At 42.2% G+C, this 24290-nt stretch overlaps 1 protein-coding gene across 10 annotated transcripts in view; it reads right to left on the bottom strand.

Moving 5' to 3' along the window:
- LOC138740624 (phospholipid-transporting ATPase IG-like) overlaps nt 1-24290 on the bottom strand; it is a 130830-nt gene that overhangs the window by 79722 nt on the left and 26818 nt on the right. For 9 of the 10 annotated variants that reach the window (XR_011343076.1, XR_011343077.1, XM_069893534.1 and 6 more), the window contains exons 2-6: nt 22521-22640; nt 17027-17116; nt 10473-10553; nt 9176-9283; nt 1101-1229 (exon numbers count right to left, since the gene is read on the bottom strand). Coding sequence is in view for 8 of the 10 variants with exons in the window: in XM_069893534.1 (XP_069749635.1) it covers nt 1101-1229; nt 9176-9283; nt 10473-10553; nt 17027-17116; nt 22521-22640 (528 nt within the window). In the remaining 2 variants the exon portion in view is untranslated. The remainder of the gene's footprint in view (nt 1-1100; nt 1230-9175; nt 9284-10472; nt 10554-17026; nt 17117-22520; nt 22641-24290) is intronic. The other variant, XM_069893533.1, reaches the window with a different exon arrangement.

The raw sequence follows: 24290 nt of genomic DNA, 5'->3' as shown, positions 1-24290 counted from the left end.
GGGAGATCATACAAACTCCTTACAGACTGCATGGGATTCGAACTCCTGTCTGGTCCCAATCGCAGGCACTATAAAGGCATTGTGCTAACCGCTGCGCCAAGCGTGTAGCCAATGAAAGTCAAAGGATCCTATTATGAGGTTGAAAAATAAGAATAAAACAGAAAGAGACACCGCCCAAACTTTAGGATTACCAAAATCAACAGTTTGGAACATCACTGAGGAAAAAAAGTGTACCGATGAGCTCAGTACTCTCTAAGGGACTGGTATTCCAAGGAAGAGCTCCACTGCAGATGACAGAAGAATCATCATCGGAATGAAGAAAAATCCCAAACGTTTGGCCGACAGATCAGAAACACTTCAGAAAGCAAGTGTGGCTACGTCAATGACTACTGTCCTGAAGAGTGTTTCTGATTTGTCAGATGTACATTTGGGATTTTTTTCTTCATTCTGATGAGATTTCTTCTATCATCAGTAATGGAGCTCTTCCCTAGAATACCAGTCTCTTTGTGATTACAAATCTTTCTTCTTAATGATGGTCCAAACTATTGATTTTGATAATTCTAAAGTTTGGGTGATGACTCTTACTGGTTTATTCTTGTTTTTCAGCCTCATAATGGTTTCTTTGACTTTCCTTGGCACAATTCTGGTTCTCATGTTAAAAAAATGGCAACTATAGACTCCAAAAGGTGAACCAAAGCTTAGCCTAGATCTCTTATACTTGGAATTAAACGTACCTGAGTAATCACAAACACCAGTGAGGCCAAATGACCCAAACATTATGTTGCCCTGAAATGAGGGGACGATGTAATAAGAAGTGCTGTAATTTCTATATGTTCAAATCAAAATGCATACAAATAGCCTTGAATCAGATCAGGAATGTGCATTTTAATTACATGTGAATTGTTTGATTATAAATTTAAAACTGTGGAGCACAGGGGCAAATAAAGGAAAAGAATGTCTTTGTCCCAATTATGGAGGGCATGGTATAATCAAAAATCAGTGATAAATTGCATACCACAAGTGCTTTCATGCTCTTAAAATGCATACAGATTACAGAAGATTTGGATTCAAGAATACTTTGTTCGAAAGATGGGCTTTACCTTTTGACTTGACTCCCCATCCAAACTTGCCGTCGTAACATAGCATGTACCATCTTCTCTGCTTGAGGAGAGAAGAATGAGGTCACATGGGAATGTCTCATCTTCCTTCACGCATACAATATCTCCAACCTAGGAAAAAAAGTTTTTGTCTCAGCCTATAGACATCAATTTAATTAGTTCTATACAAACAGAATAGCTACAATTCGACAAGTTAAAATGTGGATCATTCATCCAATTTGATTTTTTGATGTACTGCTTGCTGAACTAGGGATATTGGATCAAAATGTCTTAACGACATTAATGTCGTGAAAGCCTATTACAAAAACATCTGAAAGCTACTCAAATAGGTGATCAGCATAAAGTGATACAACTGATTTTAAGATCTCAAGCAGTGCCAATAATTAGCATATCAAGTGCATGCATTTTCAGCTGAAAGTGTCCTACCATACCTCATGGCGTGGATGCACCTACCAGATGTGAAGACTTAACAGCAATGGTTGAAACAAATGCTCCAAGTTAAGAACAATTTGCTGAGCACCAAGGAGAAAGGTATCACAGCAATGGGCACCTATGCTGACACAGTTAAAAAGGCAGTTATCATTAAAAATGTCAAGCATATTGATAGTTCTTGCTTGATTCTTGGATTAAGCTAGTAACATTGAGAGGAAGAAGATCAGAGAGATCAATGACAGGATAGATGGCCAAAGTCTAATGCTAGTGCAAAAAATTTTCATGACCTTATGCTGTTGACATTGGCGTTCTGAGAACCAGTGACAATCAACAATAGGAAGAAATACAATCACTCCTGCTCCATCCACATCACTCAACTAAATACATGGTCAGCAGTTTAAACCATCTGCATTGTTTATGCAATTCAACTGCAGCAGGCATACCACACAAATAACAACACTACTGGAGGGCAAAAGGTAAAGAACAGCATTTAGCAGCACAAGGACAGCTTCTTCCCCTCTGCCATCAGATTTCTGAATGAACAATGAACCACAGACCACTACCTTACTTTGTCCTTTCCATTTTCTTGCACATTTTATTCTGAAATGTGGTTCATGGATAGATTTGCACTGTAATGCTGCCGCAAAACAAATTTTGTGACCTGTTCATGGCAATAAATTCTGATTCCTATTCTCTTTTCTAAAAATTCTCATATCTCACTCTTTCTTTATGCAAACAGTGGAACTATTTTTCCTCTTATGTGCACTCATCCCTAAACACAAATTTTATTCCTTTCTCAGTTCAAAGACTAAAAATCCACATGTCCAAGTCCTGTCCCTGAGCTGCCAGAAATAATAGGAGTAGCCTCAAATTGAACAAGCATTCTGAAAAGAGGAAATGGTAGCTTAAATTTTAGACATATAGTACAGTAACAGGCCAGAGGAGAACATACAAACTCCTTAGAGACAGCACAGGATTCAAACCCCAGTCCCGATTGCTGGCGCTGTAAAGGTGTTGCGCTAACCAGTACATTAACCATGCTATCCTATACAAAGGGTCTAAAATTCTAATCTTACTGATGAAGCCACAACACAATCGCCAGCTTCCCGGCGGCTCTGATACAATCTCGCGCATACCCCGTTATTTGTGAAGTCTCAATGTTCCTTCACGGGGTCCATCCGCCCGCTATTGGCTTTGTATAGGCTTTAAACAGCCTGATATAGGAACCGACAGTGGTTTATTTTTAAATTTCCAAATAAAATTTAAACCTTTCACTGATGATTTGTTATTAAAATATTGTGATTTTCTTTTAACAGCATTCACTGGTCAGTGGTAAGAGCTAGTTTGGGGGATCTAATACAAAGGGCATCACTCAAAACCCAACACTTTAGTTGGAAATTCTGGGGTTATCCTATACACGAGTTGTCCAATATGGTGCCTGCATATATGGTGCCTGCTCCAATGAAGCAATTAAACATACCCTAGTAATCAAACCCCTGTGAAGCTAAAAGCCCTAAACATTATAGAGCCCTGAAATGGGGAAAAACTACTGGTATGTACAAAAGAGTGATGTAATTTCTACATGGTCAAACCAAAATATATACAAATAACCTTTAATAAAATCTGGAACGTCCACTTTAATCGTTTGATTACAAATTTAAAACTGTGATCCACAGGAGCAAATAAAGGAAAAAAAAGTCTTTGCCCCAAACATCATGGAAGGCACTGTTCAACCAGACAGCATTAACATTGACTTCTGCCATTTCTGTTAACCCCCTTCATGCCTCTTTATCACTATCCCATCTCATTTCTTCCAGCTCAGCATCCCTTTCCATTACTTCTAAGAAAGCTGCTCTCTGCCCTTCCTTCTCAGCTTTCTTTCCTACACTCCCATCTGATCCACCTATTATGGTTAGTGCGATGCTTTTACAATGCCAGCGACCCGGACTTGAATCCAGCGCTGTCTGTAAGGAGTTTGGACGTTTTCCCGTGTCTGCGTGGCTTTCCTCCCAATGTTCAAAACATACCAGGGCTGGAGGTCAATTGGATCCAAATGTTGGCATGGGCTTGAGTGCCAAAGGACCTGTTACTGTGCTGCAAATCTATATTAAATGACCTCTCATCTGTTAGCCTGTGCTCCTCCTCTTTCCCCTTTCTTCCTCCTGTCCTTTTATCTGGGTGTCTGCCTGCTTTTTCTTAAACCTGACAAAAAGCCCAGGCCCGAAACTTCCTGTGGATGCTGTGTGACCAGGGTTTCTCCAGCACTGTTCTTGATAAGATTAAATACTGGGTTTGAATCTTTGCTCAGTGTAACACTCAGACTGCAAACACCTATTAGTCTGAGTGAGCATGTAGGATAATGAGTGAATATGATGGTACAGTATACTTCTGATTAACCGAAAAAACAACCAGAAAATCCAAAAGTTTTTAGAGTGTAACAAAATGTCACAATTTGAAAAAAGTTGAAATTGCTTTTTTTTTTACCCACCTTGCTCAACTGGGTGTGCGATTAGCACCATTTTGAATCAATGGAGCTCTCATACACTGCACTATTAGAAGATGCAATGGCAAAAGGTTCTGCAGATAGCACTGGAGGAAACATTGGAAAAAACCAGCACGCAGAAATTCTAGTGTTTGTTGCTGCATTTTGTAAGCAGAGATCACTTTTTTTTGGTAAGAATTAAACATTATTTTGTTCTTGAAAACCCTTCTGTTGTTATTGGCTGAGGTTTAACCAGGGTTCTGTTGATGATACTGGTCTGCTTGAGAAAAAACCCGAATATCTGAAAAGCTCACTTAACCGAGATGGGTCCAGTCCCAATCCCAAGCATCTCAGATAATCAGAAAAGTACTGTAAAGCAGAACTATTTGGCAGCAGTAAAAGGTTTCCATAACTTTCAATAGACAATCAGAATGAATAAATCACTCATAATTAGGGGACAAAAAATGAGTTTTACCCTTCTCTGCACAATTCACAAAAGTATACACATCAAGAATGGGCTGTCTGAAAAGACTTTTAGAAAAGTGACTACAAACTGAATAAAAAGTACAAATCCAAATTAAAGATCCAAGAATAAATCAAAAACAGGAAATAAAGATCCAAAATGTACAAAAATACACTGTCATCAAAGTCAAACAAGTAACATTGGAATTTATTTATACTATATATACTAGGGGTGGAAAAACTTAAAAATTTTTAATTGAGACATACAGCATGGTAACAGGCCATTTTCGGCCCACAAGTCCCTACTGCCCAATTAACCTACACCCCCAGTATGGACTCATGGGCCAAAATAGCCTGTTACCATGCTGTATGTCTCAATTAAAAATTAAAAGGTTGGCAACCCCTGATATATACCGTCCTATAGGACGACTCAGGTCGACGGCAAACCCTGGAATATCTACTAAAATGTTGGCACATACCACTGACCAGTGGATACTGTTAAAAGCCAAATCACTATTTTAGTAACAAATTATCATTTAATTTTGGACATTTTAAAATAAACTGGTTAAAGGCTGTTCAGAGCCAACAGCAGTGGGAATAGGCGGATGGATCCCATGGAGGAGCACTGAGACTTTGCAAACAATAGGGAATGCACGAGATTACATTGGAGCCAGCAGGAAGATGGCAGAGGTGCTGAACTTCATCGTCAAGGTAAGAGTTTTATACTTTGTATTGGACAATCCCTTATTTCAACATGACTTTTTTTTTTAAAGTTTTGAGGATCATCCTGTACAAACATCAAATAGATTTTGTAGATCAGATATCCTTACAAATTTTCAGAAATGGGTATATGCCTGGATGGCTTTGAATTCATTTCTTTCTTTCATATCACATTTGCAAACAAAAAGGGTTCAACTAATTTCAAAAACTTTCCATGCCAGTTTATAATAAAGCAGATTTGGACGGAAGCAATTTGGTTTCAGTTGGCAACTAAATGGAAATAGCAATGATGTCCGTTTGGAATGTACTTCACGCATTCATCTCAATTTATTGGAATCAGCCTCAAGGTCAATTCATTGTCTCTTTTGAAAATTTCAAAGACAATTCCCTTAATGACAAGTTAAATGGAAATTACCACGGCAAATGGAAAAAAAATCTCCAAGTTTTATTTAGATGTACAAGGTTCTATTTGAAGGTTTCAATTGGTCAATGAATGACATGAATAATAGTGGTAAAATAATAGGAACATTGGGAGATTTGAAATGATAGCTAAATAGGGATGAAGAACAAAATGATATAATCCACCCAAAACAATAACACCATTGTTAAATACAAAGGGACATACAAATTATATTGGTTATGAGTTACAAGAAAAAACCTACCAAATCCAAGCCAAATAAAAATCAAGCTGTCACAAATGTAGAGGAAAAATTGCTAGAAAGTGTAGCTAATAAAAATAAAATGGCAGGACTGACAGGCTGCTGTAATGGACCTGGGAGAGCAGAATCAGAGCACTGCTCTGAAGGTTTCAACTGCCTGGTCCCAATGCCAGTGGCTCTGTACAGGCTTTAAATGGCCTGTTAAAGCAGCCAGTAAAATCCTGCAACTGCAGGGTCTGTGCCCAGGATGGCGGCACCCATGCGCAGAGACCTCGAGGGGTTGCAGATTCTAGGGTAGCAGCAGGGCACCAGAAGCCCCCTTCGCTGAGGAGGAGCAGAGAAGACACCCTACAAGGAGGTGACCATGGTGGCAGACCAGTGAAGGGCTCAGTGGTTAGGGACCCACAAGGTCATATAGCCTGTCACAGACAGGCTGTAAAATCAGTGGGTCATGGGAATCAGAGTTGGGATTCGAGAGGGTGCCGACGGCATGAAGAGCCTCAAGTGCTGAAGGCTTTCTGATTGTGCCAGATCTGAAGCTTGGGTTGCTAATGGATTGAACAAGAATCTGTGTGGCTGTAGAAGCTACAGGAATCCTAGAGGCAAATCCGTGGAGACTCAGTGCCTTGGAAGGGACTCTTCGGCTTCTCTTTCTTTTGTACTGTAACGGGAGCCGGACAATACTGATAGCAACTCTTAAAGCATGTTATATTTTTTCATGTATTATTACATGACAATAAAAGGAACCTTGAACATTAAATAGTGAGCATCAGAAGGGGACTAATTTTAGGCCTTAGATTAATGATCATAACATTGATTTCTCAGGACCTTCACAGGTAATTTTAAAGATGGTAAACCTATCAATTAAGTAGATGTCATTTCATTACAAACCAATAATACTTACAATATAGGAGGTAATACAGTGCATTGAGACGAGTGAAACAAAAGTGTGCAGATGCTGTTATTGTTATAAAAACAAATGCTGGAGGAAATCAGCAGGTCTTGCAGTGTCCAGAGAAGGTAACAATGCAAAACCTAGAATTTGGGTCTGAGGCCTTCTTCAACCTTGAAGAGCTCAAGCCCGAATCATTGGTTACACATCTTTACCTTCTATGGATACTGCACGACCTGCTGAGTTCCTCCAGCATTTCTGTGTTTTTAGTCCATTGAGTTTATGGTGCCCTAAAGCAATCTCATTCCCTGAAACCTTATCCTCTCTCACATGATGATCAATTCTTCCCGATTCTCCTTCCAACACTTACTCTAGCAGTAATTTACAGTAGCCAATTTACACCTTTGAGATATGGTTTGAAACCAGAACATTCTCATAAATCATTAGGATAAACATTCAAACAACACACAAGAGCATAGAATGTTAGGATTAAACCCAAACTATTGGACCTGCAAGGTAGCACCATCTGCTGTGACACCAGGTTTCCTATTAAAAGCTGACAGGATCTCATCACACTGGACTTTGAGAAATTGAGAGGCTCTGGTTTCAATAACATGAAGATTTTAGGAGTTTTTTTTTGCTTTATTAAGATCCCTTCTCATTGAATCAGTCCTGAATCAGTTGTAAGGAATGTATTAGAAAAAAAATCTAAGGGACGGGATTCATCATTATTTGGAAAGGAAGGAGCAGATTCAGGACAGACAGCATGGTTTTTTTTTTATATATACAGGGAAAATCCGGTCTCACAAATCTGAGTTTTTGAGATGGTAACTAAGAAAATTGATATAGGTAAAATAGTAGATGCTGTATATATGGATTTGAGCAAGGCTTTTGACAAGGCCCCAAACACTTCTGACAAAAGTTCCCAAGTTGAAGAACATGGGATGACAGACATGTTGGCAAGCTGGATGTAAAATTGACTCGGTAATAGGAGGGTTGCTTTTCTGCACTGTACTCTATAGTACAAGGTCAATCTGCTTATTTTTTCCCCTGATAAAATCATGATAAAATAAATCTAGTGAATCTCTCTGCACTGACTTTTTTTAATATGATGTTTATTTAATACTTCACCATGAACCATGTCAATGAATATACAAATATTTATCATTAAAATATAGTGACATTTTCATTTTTCCCCCTTCCTCCCACCCTCCCCACTCCTATAATGTAAAGCAAGAAATAAAAAGGAGAAAGAAAAATAAATAAACAATAAAAGAACACAAAAGAAAAAGAAATTGCATCATCCAAAATACCACATTTAAGTATTTTCATACTTGTATCTTATTACTTTAAGAGATGGAGATCTGAAATCGGCAGTTTCTAATATATTCTATGATTGTTTCCCAAATTTGTTCAAATAAAAAGTATATTGTAGGTATTTTTTTCTAATGGAATACACTTGTTCATTTCTATGTACCACTGTTGTATTTTTAAGGTTGCTTCCTTTTTCCGACTTATCATTCTGCACTTTTTTTGCTGCTGCAAAGTGCAATCATAATAAATCTTTTTTCAGCCCTGTCTAATTTTAGACCTAATTCTAAATATATATATATATATACATACAATATACACACACACACTCTCTCTTTCTTAAATATGGAGACCAAAACTGCACAGTACTTCAAAATATACAAGTTACACCTGTCCTCTATTTGCCCTTTCAAACAGCTTTCCTAATCACCATCTCTAAATGCATGCTGTCATTATGTTTATGGTACAAAGTCACTCAAACCATTCAGTACACCATCTACTAATCTCATTTCAATCCTACTGACAGAGATAATCTCACATGCTCCATCACGGTACTTTGACAATCTTCCCTAATTTAGTCACGCACTTCACTTTGCAGAGTCTGGATCCTTGAAAGATTCCCACTCAACTTTGCATTCTTAACAAATTTGAATCTAATGCACTGCTTAAAGATCACATGCCACAAAAAAAGCCCTCTTAGAATATGCTGTAGTAATAGGAATTTGAAAGTAGAACAGAAGAATCTCGTTGATCCAACAAAGTACTTGACAGCTCTAGGAATTTCAAATATTGTTGGACAAAACATTCACTTGATTTTTATTACACAACAATTAACACAACTGTTTGCCTTCCTTAAAATTGGAATGTAAGTAATTTTTATGTACACAAGTTGGTTATTAGGAGTTACTGTACAGAAAGGAGTTTACTATACCCTTTCATAATACATTCCTCATACTTCTGAAAAAAAATGTAATTGTTGAAGATGAGAATTAAATGCAGAAACTTTTACATGACACTAAATTACTTTCATTACTGAAATGCAAGAAGGAAGAACTGTGCAATCCAATACTGTGAAATACTTTAAAACCAGAAATTTTACCTGAATCTTTTCACTTTGTTTCTCCACTATCTGCCTTCTATTAACAATATAGACAGAACTTCTATTCACAGAATTGTCTGCTTTATGTCTGAGCCAGTCCTCATAACCCTGTAACATGTAAAGCCATAGCAAAATGTAAACAGTAGGCTTAAGAAGTTTTATCATTTTTGAATTGCTTAGTTATGTTAAACACTTGCTTATCACAAATAACATTTTAACTAGATGATTAATCAGCATATTATTCAAGTATACATAATTAAATCACAGACAAAGAATTGCTGGAGGAATGCAACAGGCCTGACAGCATCCATGTAGAAATGGTCAATGTTTCATGTCTGAATCCATTAACAAGATAAAATAGGTAAAATTACACATCGAAAGGGAGAAAGTTGGGAAGGGACCCACAGATGATAAGAGTATAAGACAGAAAGAGTGGAGGTTGGGGGGAGGAAGTCAGAAAGAAAAAAAATATAGAAACAGACAAAGAAATAGAACTGTAGAACCATTTCTGACCGGGGGGGGGGGGGGTGTGTGTAAAAATGGGAAAAATAAATTTAAGGCTGTCCAGGATGAATGCAGTGTGTTGTATCTAAAGTTTAGGTTTGGCTTCACACTGATGATGGAGGAGCTGAGGACAGACATATCACTGTGGAAATGGATGGAGAGTTGTAATGGTTGGCTTCAGGAAGCTAAAGTTTAAACCCACAAATAGACCATGGGTATTCAATGAAGCAGTTATCCAATCTGCATTTGGTCTCAATGATGCAGAGGAGGCCACACCAAATACACAGAATGAAGTAGATTAGGTTGGTCAATGTGCATGTAAAGCTCTACCTCACCTGGAAGGTCTGTGGACCTTAGATGATGTAGAGAAGTTTTTCACTTTCTGCAGTGCCCAAGGAGGTAGTAGGTTGGGCATAGATGGAAGTGCAGACTTGGGAGTACCAAAGAGACTTATCCTTGTGAAAGGAGAGAGGGGTGGAGATGGAAAGATGTGGTGCTTGTGTTAGATACAGAGGTCGGTGGAATGGAAATTGAGGAAGAGGAGGACTATGTCCTTATTCTGCCTGGGGGGAGGTAGGGCAAGGAGATACAGGCGCAGGCTTTATCAATTACAATAATGGGAAAATCCATTTTTATTAAATACAACAAGAGATAATTAAATGTTGGCTTCCAAAGCTAACCACTTCTGTGGAAAAAAAAAATAAATATGGAAGCTGGTTTTGTAAAAATGTTTAAGTCAGGGGTTTGATATTTAATCCTAACAGCAATTCCATGATTCACACATGTATCTTACCTGTTTGATTGCAGTCACAATGATCACAAAAAACAGGGGGAGTCCACTTGTTACTGGACTAGTTGGAGTATCAACAATAACCTGGGGTTTAAACAATGGATTAGCACTTGAATCATTAACAATAACTAATTTTGACAGGATCAAATTCTGCAGCACACTTTCATCAAAAATGTAATCATTCTAACATTGATTCAAAATATTACCAGTTTAACTCGCACACATTACAAAGGGTTCAGTTTTGTAACCTCTTTATTGCACATATAGCTCTTCTATTCAAAAAGGAAGACAAAACCTGAAGCTACAGATGGTTAGTCTAATTAGTTAAAGTACAAAAAAAGACTGGAGCAGCTGCCACTGGTGAGCACCTACGGAGAGTGTAGAACAGAGGCACAGAACTCCTCCGCGTGGTTCTACCGCCCAGTCCAACTACCGACAGCTCCATACAGGTTTTAAACATCCTGTTAAAGGAGAGGACAGTGGTTTATTTTAAAATCCTGCGACCGCGGGGTTTTGGTCCAAGATGGTAGCTTTTGTGTTTGACAGCAGCCTCAAGGGGTTCAGACTTCAGGAAAGCAGAGGACTGCTGCAGGGCACCAGAAAACCGGGAGAACAGTCCCATTTGAGAGGGAAAAGCAGAGGAGACTACCATGGCGGCAGAGTAGTGAAGGGTCTGCAGCAGGAAACTGGCTCATGAGAACCAGGATTCAAGAGGTGCTGAGGGCAAGAAAGACTCACGAAGGAACCTGGGCATTAAAAGCTTCCTCATCATGCTAGAGGTTTGCTAGAGCTCGGGCTCTCGTTGAATCATACAGGAATCTGTGTGGTTGCAGAGGTTGCGGGAGTGCAGGAGGGAGAATCCACCGACAGGCAGCAACTCTGGAGGGGACCCTCTTTTGGGTCCCTTTCTTTGACTGTAAGGGGCACCAAGCAATTTCTGCTGATGGTGAATCTGTGTCTGCCTTATGGCAGACTAAATACAATTTTTTTTATATTAAATTCGTTTTTATTACACTATAACAAACAATAAAAGAATCTTGATGTCTATCAGGAGAATGCTAGATGATTAAAAGCATTCCTAACCAGGCAAAGTTAACATAACTTTATGAGAGGAAAAAAAATCATATTTGATCAATTTATTGATATTCTTTCAAAAAGGACAATCTGCAGTGGATAAAGGAAAACTAGTGGATATTACACAAGCAAGATTTCCAGAAGTCACAAGGCAAAAAATAGCAGCTCATGGAAATGGGGAAACAGATCAACATAGATAGAAGATCAGCTCAGTTTAGAGATGCATGGAATTTGGGCAGCTTAATGCAGTGGTGTCACTAGGGTTGGTGACACCCTATATGGTAACTCATGGTGTCACCACTCACCCACATCCATGGACCAAGTGTAGTGAGCATAGAAGAAACAGGTTCCTTGGGTGTCCTGGGCAGTTGGAGGCAGCACTGAAGGTGGAGGGAGCACTCTGACCGGAGTGCTTTAAAAGGTTCAAAAAGTAAATTAGTGTAGAGTTTTAGACTTAAGTGGGCTTACAAAAAAAATGTTTTTGCTGCTATAACTAAACTACAGGGATATTTTTATAAAAAAAAACAATTAATCTCTGCTGAAACACTGCACAAAGTTTTACAGTAGTTTCTGATGGTGTCACCCGGTGATGTCCGCACACCTCTAGTGACACCAGTGGCTTAATGTATCATTTGTAAAAGGAGAGCATGGAGGCACAGTAAGTAATTAGGAAAGCTAACACAATATTATCAATTATTATTCAGGATATTGAATACAAAAGTGGAGGCTATGATAATTATTTAAGAGTATTGGTGGGGATCACATCTGGGTACCAGAGTCCCCAATGGTATGTAAAAGTGTAGGAAACAGTTCAAAGGTTACCAGTAAAATAATAGGAATGACCAGAGGGTCTTGTTAAGAAAGATTTTGCAAGCTAAACTATATTCACTCAAGTTTAACCTGGAGAACATGATTGGAAATTGAAGAACCTCAAGAGTGGATGTAATATGGAATTTCAATGTGAAAAAATTTTAAACAAGGAGTTCACATTTTCAAAACAAGTCTCCAAGGCAGGGAGGCAACAAAATTTCTTCTGTGATTCGCAGGTCTTGGACACTCTTCTTAAAGTATTGAAAGTATTGTGGTGGTATGCCATTAGGCAGGCGAACTGGCCCCACTTGTCACGCATGGAGCAAGGCAGCCAGCCAAAATTGTGCCATCGGGGGTTTCCTCCCAAACTCGGCACTGAGCTCAGAAGCCCGCGCTTGACGACCCATGTGATGCCCGGTGACGTCAGGGCCCCCCAGTGCGGTTCTCAGCCAGGTCTGGGCTGCGAATACAAGACCAGCCAGGCAGTCTGCAATACATCAGTTTTTGCTCACTCAACTCAACCTGTCTGGTTGTGCGATTCTTCAGTTAGCAGTGTAGTCACCATTACAATTGGTGACCCCAACAGGTTCAAACGTCTTTGAACCCAACATGAAAGACCCTTCGATCAACGCGATAGCCATCAAGTTTCCTGACTTCTGGGTTCAGGAGCTGGAGAACAGGTGAAGCCACGCAGCGGCTCAGTTTCACTTCTGCCAGATTTCCTCAGATTCAATCAAGTTTTACCATGTGGCCGCCGCCCTGGACCAGGCTACCGCCAAACGAATGCTGCATCTTGTTCAGCACCCACCCGCGGAAGACAAGTACAGGACCATCAAGTGGATGCTCACTGGATCCCTTGGCCTCTCCAGGTGCCAGTGTGCCGTTCGGATGCTGCACCTCAACACCTTGGGGAATAGAACTCCAATCGAGTTGATGGACGAGATGCTCGCGCTCATGGGCGATCACATAAACTGCCCAGTCATCGACCGCATTTTCCTCGACCATCTGCCTAAAGACATCCGGCCGCTACTGTCCCAGGAGAGCTTAGTCGACCATAGGAAGGTAGCTCAAGAGGCTCAGGAGATATGGCTCGAATGATTCCCGGAGGGCTCAGCAGTCCAGCAAGTTATGAGTCACGGTGGAACACCTGGCCCCTGCAGGGGCCTCAAAGAGCATAGCCAGAAGCAAGTCATCCATTTCAGGCCTCTGCTTCTTCCACCAGCGCTGGGGAACCAAGGCTCGGAAGTGTCATCAGCCTTGCTCATTCCAGGGAAACGAACAGGCCGGCTGCTGTTAATGGCTGCGGCAGCTGGCCAAGAACACAACCTTCTCTACCTGTGGGATTCAGTCAGCGGCCAACGCTTCAACATCGGGGCCCAGATCAGCGTCGACACCAGGGCCCAGATCAGCATCATCCCGGCCACAGCCTTCGAGCCCCGGAACCGGCCTCGAGGATCTCCCCTCCATGCAGCCAATTCGAAGGAGAAGCGAACGTATGGAGACAAGAGCGTCCACTTCCAGATCGGCCAGTGGAAGTTCTCGTGGAGGTTCACAGTTTCGTCCCTTCCAACTGCAATCCTGGGTGTTGATATCTTCCTCGCCCATGGACTCCTGGTTGACATTCGAGGTAGGCGACTGGTAGATGCCCATACCTTCCAATCCACTCGTCTCAATGCCTCTCGCAAAGAGCAGCCACAGATGGCCACGGTCAGCACACCCAAGGATGATTTTCAGCATATCCTGGACGAGTTCCCATCCCCCCTCAAGCCACAGTTTTCTGCCGCTTCACCACGCCATGGGGGGTTTCATTACATCTCCACCCAAGGCCCACCGGTCCATGCCAAGGCATGCCGGCTCATGTTGGATAAGCTCCAGATAGTAAAGGAAGCTGGGGATCATTCAACACTCCGACAATCCTTGGGCCTCATCACTCCACCTGGTCCCAAAAGCCTCCAGAGATTGGCGCCCCTGCGGCGATAATCAACGGCTTAACGACATGACAGTACCTGACCGTTACCTGATCTCTCACATCCAGGACTTTAAGGCCAACCTGCATGGTGCAAGGGTATTCTCCAAGGTCGACCTGGTGCGCGGGTATCACCAAATCCGGTGCACCCCAAGGACATATGCAAGATGGCCTTCATCACCCCCTTCGGCTTGTTCGAGTTCCTACGCATGCCGTTCGGGCTCAAGAACGTCGCCCAGACCTTCCAGAACCTTATGAACACAGTGGGGAGGGATTTGAATTTCATATTCATTTACCTGGACAACATCCTTGTCACCAGCAGAGACCGGGCACAACACAAGTCTCACCTGCGCACCCTCTTCTCCCGACTGGCCGACTTCGGCCTAATGATCAATCCGGCCAAGTGCCAGCTCGGGAAAGAGTCCATGCAGTTCCTGGGCCATACCATCACAGCCGAAGGAGCCACACCTGCCACTACGAAGGTCGCTGCAATCAGGGAGTTCCCACGCCAGGACAACCTCAAGGGGCTACAGGAGTTTGCGGGTATGGTCAATTTCTATAACCACTTCATTCCAGGCACTACGCACATCATGCAGCTGCTCTTCGCCCTCATCGCAGCCAAAGACAAGACACTCACCTGGACTCCAGAGGCCAGCAGGGCATTCAAAGCCACGAAAGATGCCCTCGCTCAGTGGCGAAGCTGTGCCCACCCACAAACCGACCTGCATATGGCGCTCTCCATTGATGCCTCTTCCCCAGCCATTGGCGCCGTCCTGGAGCAGCAGGAAATCACTGGCATTCTTTAGCCGAATTCTTCGTCCACCAGAGCGCAAGTATAGTGCTTTCGATCGTGAGTTGCTGGGCATTTACCTGGTGGTGCGTCATTTCCGCTATTTCTTGGAGGGGGGCCCCTTTCACCATTTTTACCGACCACAAACCCCTCACTCAGGCGCTCGCTATGGCAAGAGATCCCTTGTCAGCCCACCAACAGCATCACCTCTTCTTCATACCCAGCCTCGACTTCGACCAGCTCGCCAGGGTCCAGAAGTCCGACGAGGAGACACGGGCCTTCAGGACTGCAATCCTGCGATTCCAGGACCTCCCGACTCCTCACGGTGAGGGCACTGTTCTGTGCGATGTCTCCACTGGCATCCCGCAACCAGTGGTTCCCCAGCAGCGCTGTAGGCAAGTCTTCCACCATATCCATGACCTTTCTCACCCTTCCATCAGGTCCACGGTCCTATGGTGGCAGAACATTTCTTCTGGCACAGGCTTCGGAAGCAGATTGCGGACTGGGCCAGAACTTGCACCCATTGTCAGCTTTCCAAGGTACACAGGCACACCAGAGTGCTGTACAAGATTTAGAACACATCCAGGAACGGTTCAGCCACATACACGTGGACATCGTCGGACCCTTACCTGTTTCCCCGATGTAACCGCTACCTTTTCAGTGGTAGACCGCACCACTCGTTGCCCCGAGGCAATCCTGATGCCAGATGCCTCCTCTGACTCCTGCTCCCGAGCGCTTTTGAACGGTTGGATTGCCTGGTTCGGCATCCTGAACCACCTCACCAGTGATCAGGCCACCCAGTTCATCTCCACGCTCTGGGCACAGCTTGCCAACAGGCTGGGGATCGAGCTACATCACACTCACAGGCCAATGAGCTAGTCGAGAAATTGCACTGCCACCTTAAGTTGGCACTTATGGCCCACCTCATCGGCCCCGACTGGGTGGACAAGCTCCCTTGGGTGCTCCTGGGCATCTGCTCAACACCCAAAGAGGACCTACAGGCATCATCAGACGATGATGCACCGTTAGCCCTACCCGGTGAGTTTGTCAATGCACCTCACAACCCCCAGCAGTCACCGCATGGTCTACTTCCCCACCTCTGGGCCCAGTTGGACTCCTTCACACCCCCACTGCCGCCCAGACATGGCACACGAGCCTCTTACATCCCCAGCAAGCTGTACTCTGCAGAGTACGTTTTTCTCAGGCGGGGCCACAGCACCTTTACAAAGACCACACAAAGGTCCGTACAAAGTTGTCCAGCGCTCAGGATCCACTTTCACACTGGACAACGATGGTAAGAGGGAACTGTTTACAGTGGACAGGTTAAAGCCAGCCCACCTCGACCCCACTGAACCAGTAGTTGTGGCCCAACCCAAGAAGCGAGGCCACCCAGCAAAAAAGGACATTGGCGCCAGTTCTGGGGGGGGTGGCCTGTGTGGCAGTATACAATTAGGCAGGTGAACCGGCCATGCTCGTCATGCATGCGGCGGGGCAGCCGGCCAAAATGGCGCCATCGGGAGTTTCCTCCCAACCTCGGCACCAGGCTCAGAAGCCCGTGCTGGGGGACCAATGTGACACCCCAGTGACGTCGGGGCCCCCCAGCGTGGTTCTCAGCCAGGTCTGGGCTGGGAATACAAGACTAGCCAGGCAGCCTGCAATAAATGTTTTTGCTCACCCAACTCAACCCCGTCTGGTTGTGCGATCCTTCAGTTAGCAGTGTAGCCGCTGCTACAGTATCATCTTTGAATGTTTTTAAGTCAGAAGTTCAGGCAGAGATTATTGTTCAGGGATTCCTATTATACAGTACTACAAACAAGAAACTGAAGTTGAAATTACAATCAGATCACCCATAAATGGCAGAGCAGGCTATCCCCTGTTCTTAATTTGAAGATTTTTGAGTCCAACTGTTCAGCTTACCTGTACGAGGAATATGATAAGAAAGTAAAAATTTGCAATTCTTCTGAACTGTTCAAACAAATTTTTTGGAATAAAATTCCAGTATGTGTACTGTGAAGAAAAACAGAAAACACAAGTTTAATCGTTTTTGGAAGAAGGCAGACATTTCATATGATCTGGACTGGAAGACCTCATCTTGGGAACCAATGCAGTGGTGACAGAGAAATTGCAAGGTGAATAGAATCCTTTTAAGGGACTGGGTGTGAAAAAGTATGGATGAGGTTGTTGTAGGAGTTGGTGGGTTTGTAAAATATGTCCATGGAAAGTTAGTCTCTCAAGATGGAGAGAGAGAGATCAAGGGGAGAAGTTGTCAGAGATGGACCAGGTGAATTGGAGATCGAGGTGAAAAGTGGCAGCAAAGTGAATGAAGTTGATGAGCTCATCACAAGGCAGCCTGATATAGTTGAGGGGCCTTGTCTGAGGAGGCTTGCAGCATGGATTGCCCAAGGCAGCCTGATATAGTCAATATAGTGGAAGAGTTGAGGGGCCTTGTCTGAGGAGGCTTGCAGCATGGATTGCCCCACAAAGCCCATAAACAGGCAGGCATGGCTGGGACATATGCAGGTACCTATGGCTACTCCTTTGATTATAAGTAGGATGTCAAAAGAGAAGTTATTAAGAGTGAGAACAAGTTCTGCCAGTCAGATGAAGGAGGTGGTGAAGGGTGACTGGTTGGGTCTCTTATCAAGAAAGAAACAAAGTGCTTTGAAACCTGTATGGGGATGGAGGTGTAAAGGAATCCATACTAAAAATGAGGCAGTCAAGTTCAGAGAATTTAAAGTCATTTAAGAGATGGAGGGCATGTGAGGTATCGCAAATGTAGGAGTTTTTTTTTTTAAACATGCATATTTTTATGTTTAAAACATCTTAATAGTTATGTAACAGTAATTACAGTCAGAATTAACACCAAATCAGAAAACTGCTAAAGTGAAATCCAAAATAAAAACAAATGCTGGAAATAATCTGAAAGTGAAGATATCCAAGAACTATATTATAATCAGGGACATGTTGGTTCTGAGCACTTAAAAAAAAATTACTTCAAATTCCATAAGGAATGCAAATCATTCAATTTCTGCTCATTGACTTGGCATAGCTAAAGTTGCATATAGCATCAAAATATTGTAAGATCAAATTCAGCATGAGCAAGTGCAAGATCAATGAAGGTATGAAAGTCAGAAATTGTATTTTTAGTTTAGAGATGAAGCATATCAACAGGCCATTCCTGGCACGAGCCCATACCGCCCAATTACACCCATTTGACTAATTAACTACTAAGCCTCAGTGGCCGATTAACTACCACCCAGGCCCCTCGGCTGATCTTGCCCACCCTGCCTGATCCTTTCTTGAATAAAGTGATGTTAAGATGCATTAAATAAGTATGATAAATAGACTTACCAGAGGTTTGGACAACACAAGAACACAGTATGGAGATCCAACCAACAGCACACACACCCAGGAAGGAGGGCACCCTGCCATCTACCCTCCAAAGCCCAGAAATCCAACTGTCACAGAGCGGCAAGTCCATGGAAATGGGCAGGCAGGGTGATAAAGAAGATAAGGGCAGTGATGATCGACTGCGCATGGGTTACTGCAAGGCTGGCTGAACTACACCAGTTGCTCCCCTTGGTGGTGGGCAGACCCATGCAGATGGGCATCAAATCAGGCAACAACCGTTGAGAAAATTTAGTGGGTGAAGACCTAGCCACGCCGGAGCTCACATTGAAGCTGGTCAGCCCAGTGAGGCACAGCATCACGTTGGACTAGGACGGGGCAGAAGCTCTCTTGGCTCACATCTTCCACAGGGCCATGAAGAAGTTTCCCGAGGAGCACGCCATGATGGAGGTCCACCTTCCCCTCAGCCCGGGAAGATTGCAGAGATCCTATTCAAGACTTTCAGCACCCCCGCCATGCACATTGCCTACCATCTCACTCTGCTTCCAAATCCACAACACCAGCTGTGTGGTAGAGTGCGCCTATGAACCAAGACTTCAGGGTGCCCCATGTGATCAGTTATGCCCAGGGGTGACAACAGCGGCGCCAACCTCAATAACGAATTCCTGAAGCTACTCATCAAGGTGGACCACAGGTTCACTAAGAGCAAGTTCCACATCGTGAAATTATGCTACATCTTGGCCAACTTCGAGAAGGATCTTGGCTTTGACATGAACAAACACCAGGCAGAGTATGAGCTCCCCAATGGATACATCACGCTGAGCAAAGTTCCGCTGCCCAGAGGTGTTCAATCTGAACCCTTCCCTCGACCTATACTGGATCTCCTAAACCTGACTCCGAAAGGTTGCCAGGCTGAAAAAGCGAGTGGAGCAGTCGACTCCCAGTTACACCCCTGCCTGGCCAGCACCAGATGAACACAATGTGGCTACAGGGAAAGGGGAATCTGGCTGGGTCTGGGCACAAGCACAGCCATAGCTCATTGATTTTATGTAGTTTCATCCAGCAGTTGCAATCAGCATGGGATTTCAACCCCCTGTCCCAATCACTGGCACTATAGTCTGCCTGGGATTAATGGACATTCTTTTAATAAACTGACACAGTTAAAATGGGTCAAATTTATGCTTCTACAAGTTTACTGAGTCGGCTGAAGCCTAGGGGCTCAAGTCCCCTTACTGTTCAGGCCTCTAGGCTTCAGCCTATTCAGCCTAATGGTTAATCTGCCACTGCTAAGCCTGCAAATCTTTAGAACGCGAGAGAAAACTGGAGTACTTGGAGAAAACCCACACAGGTCACAGCAAAATATATAAACTTCTGACAGACAGCAGATCCCAATCCAGGGTACTGGTACTGTAACATCGTTGTGCTAACCACTACACTACCTGATAAAACAAACCACTACACTACCTGATAAAACACCGTATCTCTGGACCATAAGTCACATACACACAGTATACCCTACACACAAACAACAGATATGCACACCACTTTATTAACTGTTTTTAACAGAAATTGAAAAGAAAATTGAGAGCACATTCAACCTCTAAACATCAGGTCCATTTGAGTGCATTTGCTGAAGCAAGCTATAAAACCGGTTTTCCATAGATTTTATTGTAAAAGATGTAATAGGGCATAACAAGTGACTGCTGCAAATGAGCAACTTTCTCCCAGACTACTAAAGTGATGGCCATTTGCATTTACTAAGCGACCTGAACACAAAGTACACTTTAAAATCTGTATTAAATCAAAATCTGTATTAAAACCTGCATAGAAAGAGAAATACCTTTCACACAGGGGAAAAAAATTTCCCTTGTGTAATATAAACTGATAAGCTTTCTTCAGAACACCCAAACCAGTACACCCAGCATATTAAAATCAACATCAGGAATTAGACATTTGGAATTTAGTTTTGGATTGAGCAAGGATAAATAAAATGGTGGATTATAACTCCCGCTGCTCTGGCAAAATAAGTTTTAACGTTCCCTGGAAATGAACTGGGCCAAATCAAAACAAATATATGTTTTCTCCCAGCCAGTGGAGAAACTAACATCTTAATATTTTTAGATACTGTCTGAATAAAAATGGTAATGTCAGAGTTTAATTTCTTAATCAAAGAAATAATGAGCATTTATATGTACATATTTAACTGAACATACAGAGTCAAATTTCAGAAGCAGTAATGATTGAAAGGGCCAAATGGAGTGGACATGAAGATGATGTTTCCAGTAGTGGGAGAGTCTAAGACCAGTGGGCACAGCTTCAGAATAAAAGGATATCCCTCTAGATCAGAGATGAGGAGAGGATAGTGAATCTGTGGAATTTACTGTTACATACAGCTGTGGAGGCCATCATCTGATGTAAAGATTAAAGGTTCCATTATTGACACATAATACTACATTTCGAATGTAACATACATGAAATTCATCAACTTTCATCTTCTGTAAGGCAGACAAAAAGTTGCCACTTTGTCAGTGGCCCTCACAGAATCCTACAGCACCTGGTGTTCCTAAGCAGTCTCCCCTCCAAGTACTGACCAGGCCTGACCCTGCTTCGCTTCCAAGATCAGGCGTATTCAGGCTACTAAGCAGAGACAGAGTTTCTTGATAAGCACGGGTGTCAAAGGTTGAGGAAAAGGAAGGAGAATGGGGCAGGGTTGAAAGGAATAATACATCAGGTATCATTTGAATGGTAGACTCAATAGGGTGAATGGCCTAATTCTGCTCCCAAGTCTGATGATGAAATGATTCAAAGTTTATTATAGTTTAAAGCAATTAAACATTGAAAGTAACACTAGCTAGTCACACGAAGAAGTGGATGGGTGGCAAGAATGGACTCAGAACAGGTCTAAAACTAATTCCAGTTCACAAATCTGCTGAAGAAACTTAGCAGGTCCATAGGAAGTAAAACTCAGTTGATGTTTTGGGCCTGAACCTTTCTTTACAAGTGCCAAAAAAAAAAAATCAGGGGGGAGGGGTGGGAGGAATACAGGCCAACAGATAAGTGCTTAGAAGAGAAAGCCAAGAAGTGATGGGCAAATAAAGATCTCTCTCGGATAGGATGGAGGGAAAGTGAGGAATAAGAGGAAGGGAGACAGCGGGACAAGGAAAAGATCAGGGGGAGGAAATAACAGAAATTGAAGTCTAAATTGATGCTATATATCAAGACACAAAGTATTATTCTTCCAATTTATGGGTGGCCTCAACTTGGCAGTATGAGGCCAGGAATAGACACCCCAAATGTGCAGATTTTCTTTTTTAAAAAAGAACCTCCAAAAGTAATCTGCAGAGCCTTGTACATTTTTCACATTGGCAAATGATTGATGTATGGAGTCTAAGTAATGCGAATTAAGTCTTTCCTAGATATGTCAAAAATATTTAGCTTCATCTTTTGAATTTTTTTGCTGTTGTCATGCTCCTGCCAAACTACCATTTGGATTCATGCATCCTGATTCATTCAGTTTGACGCCGTCAAAACAAAAATGATCTTATTAGTTCTTCAAGTTAAGCTATAGAAGAGGAAAGGTTTGATCATTGCTTCTTCCTCAACAAACAGGACAACTATCATTCACAAGCTTCTATTTCTGCTGAGTTTCTGACTGGGAAGTAAATTTAGACAATTAAAAAAAAAAATCTTACAATAAATACAAAAACAAATGATATTTTAAGAATTTAGATTAAATTATTCTAAGATATTCACTTCCTACTGCTATTATAGGTACACGATCCTTTATCCGGAACCCTTGAGGGACAGTGTGTTTCAAATTTTGGATTTTTCTGGATTTCAGAAAGTCCACCCGAATTGTGGTGCCGTATCTACCCCCACTCCCTTCCAGTCGCCCGGCCGCCTCCCCCAAGCCCCCCACCCAGCCACCAGCTGCCTCTCTCCCCACTTACCGGATTATGGAGCTTTCTGGATTTGAGAAGTCCAGATAAAGGATCGTGTACTTGTGTTGGACTTAAGCACTCAATAATTAGAAGACATTGAGCCAAGTTAGATACAAGCTTACCTTTGAAGAAACTATTCGATTGTCACAGAAACTTTGAGGGAGAAAGGTTTCTACTCCAGGGATTTGATGATGCCCAACATAAATCGTGCGGCTGTCAACTCGTTTTTCCTCACCAGCACACTTAGAAAGAATAGAGACCCATGTTAGTTGAGTAGAAAAAGAAAATGGATTTGCACAGTACTAATTAATAGATGGTCGTACAACTGATTAGACACCTAATAAACTTTAAAATCAAATTCAACTACATGCATGTATAACTGACAGATTTCTGATATGCAGTTTGCCTTCATTTCAACAGAAACAAATAATCCTTTGCAACATCTGAAATATTTACTGGTTGCAACAAATTTATTTATATTTTGCAAACATTTGTTCAGCAAATGTCCACTTCTACCTTTTCTGTTCATCTACACTGTCCCATTTGCCTTGTCTACCTCCTCCTAAAACTTATCTATTTGAGTAATCTGTCTAAATGTCCCCCAATTGTAGCTGATGAGCTCTGATTTCACCATCTCCCTATCCATAGGCTTGCAGGTTGAATTGCCCCAGTATGCCCTGAGTGATTGTATGTGGAGGTAGCTGATGGGCACGTTGTGATAATAATGTGGGCTTAGTGATAGTAGATGTTTGATAATTAGTGCAGAATGAGGGCCCCTTTTCCTGATCTATGATCAGGAATTTTCACCTTGTAACTAAACCCCCTCATTGCAGGCTTTTATACATGAAACAGTGATCATTTTTATACTCTATGCCCTTATTTAAAACATGCAATATGTCTTCTTCACAGCTACCTACCATGTTACCATTTTCAGAGAACGAAAGACAGACACAAGAGCCCTCTGTTCATCTACATTCCCTCCATCTGCCATTTACTGTACATGTCCTACCAGTATCTTACTTCCAAAAAACTCAAGTACTCAAACATAAAATATCAAATGTGCAACTGTAATTTAAGAGCCAGAAGTTAAAGTATTTTACCTGAATAAATGTAATGCTTACAAAATTTAACAGTTAAAACAAAAACTGAATATGGAACACAAGATTAGAATGAAGTTACAGAAACCAGACACTAGGGAACAGCAAGAAGAATAGTAAATGATGATATTGCTAGCTTGGACCTTGTAATGGGCAGATAGTCTTAAGAAAATGTGGTGAAACTCCGCTTGTATTGGCTGGACTTGAAATGGAGACTGAACTGAGAGAGGATTGAAAAAAGGAATATCCTGGGAGGTTCTGATAAGGTGAAAACAGACAATATTTTTTTTTCCTGTGGGTCTAGGGGCTACCCCTGAAAAGTGAAGGGGTCACCAAATTACACAATGAAACCTTTTTCCTGAGGACTGATTTTTCTTGAACTCTTCCACAAAGGACAGTGAAGGAGAGAAATGGTTGATAAGCAAAGGGGCAAAAGTAAAAGCAAGCAATGGGAATATGAAGTTGAATTAACAATCAAAACATATTATATGGCTTAAGGAGATGAGTGGCCTAAGCCTGATGTATATTCAGTGTTTAATCCATGAATGAGTAAGTTTAAAGAAAGGTAAATGAGGTCAATTTCTAGGAAACAAAAATGTAGAGAGACAGAGACAGACAACTTCCTCAACACATTAAAAATGTGTTCCGCTCTTTTTTTCTGGAGTTTGTCTAATGCATCTCTGGCTTTTGAGTTATACGATGCTGCCGTTACGTGCCCTACCCAGTCTCTCTTTAACTTCTTGCGTTCCATTTCAGTTAGATGCGTTTCCTGCACAAATGCTATATCAATATTTT

The sequence above is a fragment of the Narcine bancroftii genome, chromosome 8, assembly GCF_036971445.1.
Source record: "Narcine bancroftii isolate sNarBan1 chromosome 8, sNarBan1.hap1, whole genome shotgun sequence".
NCBI classification, from domain to species: domain Eukaryota; kingdom Metazoa; phylum Chordata; class Chondrichthyes; order Torpediniformes; family Narcinidae; genus Narcine; species Narcine bancroftii.
The sequence above is the reverse complement of the archived record's forward strand: the minus strand, read 5'-3'. Positions and strand labels throughout refer to the sequence as shown.